This window comes from Saccostrea cucullata, unplaced genomic scaffold (genome assembly GCF_032062105.1).
Source record: "Saccostrea cucullata isolate Sc308-1 unplaced genomic scaffold, CSIRO_AGI_Scuc_v1 ctg18862, whole genome shotgun sequence".
NCBI lineage: Eukaryota > Metazoa > Mollusca > Bivalvia > Ostreida > Ostreidae > Saccostrea > Saccostrea cuccullata.
In genome coordinates, this window is record NW_026940062.1 from 1 (window position 1) to 7,142 (window position 7,142).

A 7,142-nucleotide genomic window follows, 5' to 3' on the forward strand; every position below is an offset into this window, starting at 1 on the left:
GAAATCACAAGCTGAAATCAACAGCAAAAACGACTTCCACCTGGAACTTTTAAATGTTCGACAGAGTTGAGACTTAAAAAGACAGGGACTTCCATACTTGGAGATCTCAGCTACAGATCTGGTATAGCTTCAAGTTAAAGGAGTGTCAATTAAAGTTTCAATAGCTGTACACTACATTACATTCATTATGAAAAACATTTAACATGTTTAATGAAAAAATCCTTCAGAATTTCCTCAATCATTTACATATTGAAATAAAAAAAAGACATAATTGAGATTTAATAATTGCATTTGTGCAATCCTCCGTACATGTTAGTGAACTGCAAAGAGATGAAAATATTTTTTGAGTGGGTTCATGATCTTTACTATAGTTGGATCCCGTTACCTACATAACGGAGTTTTTGAGGTGGTGAAGAGCTCGGATCTGAACGCTGAGGGGGAGTTTCTGGCCCAGCGGGGGAGTCTGGACGTAGTGGTCCCCACAGAGTTAGAGGGGGCGGCATACATACAGGTGGAGGTGAAATCTGTCCCAGGTAACTAAACACCTGTTATACAGGTAACAAAAATTGTAATATCTAACAGAAAGCAATGAACATGTCTTGTTGCATGCAATATTTATTGTGCATTGTGGTACATCACCTTCTGGTTATTTTCATTTCCAAGCATTATTTGTATCATTCCCTAAGACAGTAACACAACATGAGTTGTTTCCCATTTAAAAGATAGCCATTTTTCTGTTTTTTTCATATTTTTTTGTTTTCTTTAGACACTATGGATCTGACAGGTGCTATACTTAAGATACCATCAGGAATCGGTCCAGTACGAAGTGAAACTTATTGGCAGCAGAAACTAGAGAAAGCACAGAATGTTCTATTCTGTAAGGAGATCTTTGCACAGGTAAGATATTTGTAAATATGACACACAAGTTGTCTGTAAAAAAAAAATTAGAATTTGTTGCTCAATGAGAGGTTGAGACTAATTTGGAACATTGCATTTCATTCCACTGAATGTCAAATTCATGTCTTAAATATATCTGGAATTGATGTTTTTTCTTCCTGTAAAGCTTGCCAGAGAGGCTGTTCAGTCTAAATCCTCTGTCCCTCACCTGGTGGTCGGGAACCAGATTATCACCAACGTAAGTCATTCACAACACAAACTGTAATGTAAATACATGAACCAGATTATCACCAATGTAAGTCATTCACAACACAAACTGTAATGTAAACATGCAAACCTTCTGTGTTTTTAACACAAAATAATAAAAACAGTTCTAACACCTTTCTGAAAAAAATTAAACTAAATAGTTTAAGAAGAATTCTTTGTACCTCCAATGGATAAAATGAGCCAGCTGCAGTTTCCTAAAATCATGAACCCATGTCCGTATAAAAAAAAACTTTTTTTTTTGGACAGGTGTTTCCAGGCATACAACTCTCCATTGTCTTGTGTCACTCCACAGGGAAAGAAAAAGAGAAGAAGGTAACGGAATGTTCAGCTTGTTTTGTTTCATTTCTATTGGTACATGAATTTTCAGGTGTGTTAGATAAATTATTTTATCTGGGTTTATGAACTCCCTACAGCTGCCTCAGTATAAAATGGACCACAACCACGTGTTAGAGCACTCTCTGCACCAGCTGCTGAGAGAGAACCACTTTAAGAACATAAACTTTCCCGCGCCCCACCCTGTGACGGCTCTGGTGGGACTGACCAAGCGCCGGAGACTGGCTGGACCTAACGCTCTCAGTCGTAAACAGCTGATGGAGATGTCAGAAAGGTCAGATAGGTCAAGGGTCAGATAGGTCAGGTGATTACTGGCCTCACTAAAATTTAATTTACAATAATGATAGAAAGTTACAAATATTTGCAAGTGGAATAGAATTTTGTTTAATTAAATCCAGTTTGTATCAATATTGTGTGAAGTGTTAAAATGGAGTTTATTAAGATGTACAAATGACACTAATATTTAATTTTAGTTGAGTAAATTTTAATTTCTGTGAAATTCAAAATTTTTTTGAAAAGAAGGTATCACTTTTAGGCCAAAAAAAAATTAATTTCTTGGTTCTCAGGCCCTTCCTCATCTCTTCCAAGGGTGCTTCATTGACCCTTTTTATTGCTAATCAATAAAATATATACACACCAAATCACCTCCCTCATTATTTTTTGAGGTTTGAACAATGTAAAAAGCTGCCTCATCATGTTTTTGGGGCAAAAAAAAAAAAAATAAAATGCCTCCCTCCTTCATCATATTTCTTGAAAAAAGGCCTGAGAACCAAGGAATTAATTTTGCATGGCCTTACAGAAATATTTTTTTCTTTCAGTGAGAGTATGTTGGATCAAATCATCAAACAGACAAAGCATAATGTGCTCCGGTTAAGGTCAGTATTCCAATCTTTCTGTTTGAAGGTTGCTTGCCATGAATAACATGCAATATGAGTAACATAAACTTTATTCATTGCAAACAGGTAAACTCTAATCAATAGACCACTGTGAGAGTTAAGTTACCAATATAACTGGATTTACTTTTCAGGACAATGCAGACCATTGATGGGTTTGCGGCCACTCTGTCGGACCCCCAGTTGACCGTTCACTGGAGTTGTTGTAACAGCAGTACTGAGGCCAGCTGTAGGGTCATCATCACATCTCAAGGTTATGACCTCAGGTGGGTCACAATGGGGTCATCATCTTATCTCAAGGTTATGACCTTGTGTATGTGACAGTAGGGTCTCCATTATATCTTAAGGTTACTGCAAAAGCAAATATTCATGGTGAATTAAATTTTGTTGTTAACAATTATCAGCAAAGTTAAATCCAACACAAAATTTTATATGACTATATTTCCTTTCAAAACAAAATTAAATGCCGACGAAACAACTTTTTATGATAAATCAACAAAATTTTATCCCCGATAAAATTTGTGAATTTACAGTATATCACAGTCATTCCATCATTACTCCTGAATGTCATGACCTCAGGTAGGTCACAGTAGGGTCATCATTACATTTTAAGGTTAATATTTCAGGTAAGTCACAGTAGGATTAATCATCACTGCTCACTGTTATGATCTCAGTTCAGTTTACATGTTGTCTAATTTACAGAGTTTGGCACAATTTTTTAATTATCATCAGTGTTGATAGTTTAGTTCATGTTGTTTTCTTTTTTACAGGGTGTGGCACAGCTTTGTAATTATCATTGGTGTGGACAGCCTTAAGGTCATTATTAAGGAGGGCAGAGTTTTCTTCTTATCTTTTGAGGAGAAAGAACTACAAGACTTTATTATGTGGCAGGTATAATACCTCAAACACTTTCTTTATAAGACTTCCATAAAAGTATTTAGCTGTTGATCTAGTAATTTCCAGCTAATTTCAATATTTCTGTTAAACTATTTATTGTCCTACCATCACATATCATGAACTTATTTATTTCATTAACTAGTAATTACATCTACCTAGAAACTTATAACTAATTTTTCTGTTTTAATGCCGAGTTTTGTAAGTTTTACATATCTGAATTATAGATTACACCTCTTGTATACATTGTATTGCCACATACTGGTGAAATGCTTCAAATTTTGATCTTTACTTGGCACTTTTTGCCATTGAGCAGTGAGGGATCTTTATCGTGCTAAAGTCTACATAGACATGGGACATTGTTCTCTAAGGTCTCATCCAAAGTTACAAAAGGACATTTTAGAATTTGATTTTTTATTTGCAGTAAGAGTACAATTGTTTTGTAGGTATCTCAGCACCAGATCTCAGTATCCCAGAACTTGGCTCGCCTGATGGGGTGGCAGATCATGAGTACCAGTACAGCGATGGGCGTGTCTGACCTGGAATCTTCTGGCACCGCCTCCTCTCTCATCCTAGCAGCCCCCAACAAAGAAAGGTCAGCATTTTGTTAAAATAATATACAAAGAAATATGTATGCATGACCAAAATGCAGCAAAGTACATCTTTATAAGAATTATTTTCTTTATGTGGAGACAATTAATTAATAAATTTTAATTATGAGGAAAGATTTCCTTTTTGAAAAAATCAGTGCTCATGTCATTAGGGAAACAGTATTCAAATCATTTAAAGAAAAAATGTTTCATTGTTTAAATGTAGCAGTAATTGTTAAAGATGTAAGTACCTTAACCTATGGAAAGAATAATTACATGCTGTTCAAAACTATTACTGTAAAATGTATAAAATTTGATTTACTTAAATCAAAATAATGTTGACAAATGAACCAGGTACTGATGTATTTAATATTTTTCATAAAAAATATCTATGTATTGTAGTGTGTAGATATTTATTAAACAAAGAAATGATTAATAAAAATTGATTTTTTTAGGATTCTTGCAATAAAGAGTGGGCCATCCAGTGGAATTAAGGTGTTCCTGCAGTTATCACAGAAAGACAACAAAAACAGAGTTATCCTTCCTGACAGTAAATGGCAGAGCGTGGGGGCAGACTTTCAGCAGGTGGATCTAACCAAATTTGAGGGGCGGAATTTCGCCTCTAAACTAGAACTGTTATTAGCTACATTGTCTCATGATTCTTCACAAAATTCATCCCAATAAAAATAATCTCATCTCAAACTTATGTACTATTTTGGTTTTTTGTGATAATCTAGCTGCCACTGACTGCAATTGATTTCATCCAATGAAATGACTCCTCACCTCAGTCAATGATCAAAAATCAGCATTTTTTTTAAAACTATAAGTATCAAAGTAATATATAAAGCTAAAAACCTTTACCTTTACTTCTTACTTCTCATTGAAACAAATCTAATTCAAGGACAGAAATCAAAAGTTTGAACTTATAGCACAAGAAAATTGACGTAACTTGACCAGCTCAAACATATGCACTACTGCATAGTAAAAATTGTTTTCAAAAAATTTTAAAGCTTTATGAAAGGGACTTATATATTTACATACTAAGGAACAATAAGTAGGAAATTTTATCAGACAGGTTTCACCTCACAGCATGCAATAGATTTCAATGTGTCTGCAAACTTTTCTAACAGCCTCGTCCTCTTGTTATTTTTCTGGAGTGGCAAAATTCTTTTCCAAAATTTCTCAATTCTGACGTTTTTTTTCCTGCCAGTATGGACCTTCCGGAGAAATGTTTGTCTTTGTTTATAAATACCTGTACACTCAACGGTCAAGCTGCTCTTTCTTTTGCTGATAATATCAAGTTTTTCTATTCTCTCCACTTAGTCCAGGAGGATTTTCCTCCTTTCAGATATTTCAATGGGCAAATGTCCAGTTGTATCTTATGATACGAGAATAAACTGAGTTCATAAGTATAAAAGAAATTTTTATCCGTTTGTTTGTTTTATTTATTCATTGATTAAATGTCAAGAGATTAGAATTTAGTAAGAGACTGAATTTTATTGACATGGAAGTAAAGTGTTTTTTTTCTACAAATGTACTTTAATTGACATCTCGCCGCACTGATCTATTTCACAATCTAAACAGGAGTATTATAACCCACGTTTTCTTTTTTTTTTAGAAAGAGAGGTGGGTTTATATTTTAATTTTTTTGCTGAAGGTATTCATATCTATCTGATTAAAATCAAATCCGCTCATTAATATTTGCCGCTCGTGTAGCTACAATAAAAAAGGTAGGGGAGCTCGTGTATCTGATTTTAATCAGATTAGTACAGTATTTATATGCAGTTTCTCTAGAAATTCAAGAAGACATCCATTTTCTCTAAAATGTTTAAAAACATTGCAACTTCACAAAACCCTTTTTTCATTATCTGGATTCTGAGATGAAAATTCTTAATATGAAATAAAAGCAACAAGTCTTTATTGACGTTTAAAACGGAACGCTGGTTTTTGGTTGAAGTCAAAGAGTTTATGAACAGGGGTATTTTAAAGATAAAATGAACCTATAGATTTAGCTCTTTTAGCAAATCGTTTATGTAAGCGCATGAAAACACCGTAAAACCATTCAAAAACAATATCTATTTTAAGTGTGAAACAAATGCCGATATATTTTCTCGCCTGACCTTGTAATCAAAGAAATTCATAGCTCAGTTGAGTGCTCAAGTGAACTTTCCTGATCAAAGAGTGATCAAAATTTATACTAGGTATCAAAATATTATGTAAAACTAAAAACCCTTACCTTTACTTATTACTTCTCGTTTTGAAACAAATTTAATTCAAGGACAGAAATAAAAAAAAAAAGATTTTTTTTGCACAAGTTTATTGACGAAACTTGACTGGCTCATACGCATGATCGCATAGTAAAAATTGTTTTCAAAAGTTTTCATAACTTTAATAAATGGACTCGTATTTTTACACACTAAGGAACAATTAGAAAAATTTTATCAGACACGTCATACTTCACAACACACAATGGATTTTCCGTAAATCAATGTGTCTGCACTTTTCAAACAGCCTCATATACTCTTGTTTTTTTCTCGAGTGCCAAAATTCTTTTCCAAATTTTCTCCCTTGCTCTGCTCTTATTTTGTATATTTGTTTAATGGACGTTGAGATTGAATACTGTTCGTTTTTTCCATATCCTTCTTCTGACGTTTTTTTTTCCAGGCAGTACGAACCTTCCGGAGAAATGTTTTTCTTTATTTATAAATACGTACCTGAACACTGAGCGGCTGATAATATCAGGTTTTCTGATTTTCTCCGCTTGGTCATTGAGGATTTTCCTCCTTTCAGATATTTTAATGGGCAAATTTCAACTTGTATCTATATATTATATCTTATGATTAGGGAATAAACGAAGTTCGTCAGTATGAAAGAGAGTTTTATCCGTTATTATGCATAGTAGATATTGTTATAAGTTTTCCAAATTTCAGTAAATCGACCTGATTTTTTACTTAATTAGATAAACACATAAAGTAGAAATTTAATCAGACAATTACACTGTATGTCATAGTTCACAAATCACAACACATTTTCCGTTAATCAATGTGTCTGCAAGCTTTTCTAACAACCCCAAACTCTAGAACTTGTTTCTTCTGAGATGGTGACAAAATTGTTTTCTAAATTTTCTCCCTTCTGTCGTTTTTTTCCCGGCAGTACGGACCTTCCGGAGAAATGTTTATCTTTACTTATAAATAACTGTACACTCAGCAGTCAATCTGCTTTTTCTTCCGCTGATAATATCAGGTTTCTATTTTTCTCCACTTCGTCA

The 7,142-nt window shown here is 33.8% G+C and overlaps 1 protein-coding gene across 1 annotated transcript; it reads left to right on the forward strand.

Moving 5' to 3' along the window:
* Window positions 1-7: 7 nt before the first annotated feature.
* Window positions 8-4,580, forward strand: LOC134254694 (mediator of RNA polymerase II transcription subunit 17-like; the record flags this gene model as incomplete). Its single annotated transcript, XM_062737233.1, is given in 12 exon segments — window positions 8-65; window positions 68-121; window positions 372-533; window positions 767-897; window positions 1,064-1,135; window positions 1,411-1,476; window positions 1,578-1,771; window positions 2,316-2,372; window positions 2,525-2,656; window positions 3,161-3,281; window positions 3,731-3,879; window positions 4,330-4,580. Coding segments are annotated over 12 exon segments (1,425 nt in total), but the record flags the coding sequence as incomplete, so codon positions are not given.
* Window positions 4,581-7,142: the final 2,562 nt, after the last annotated feature.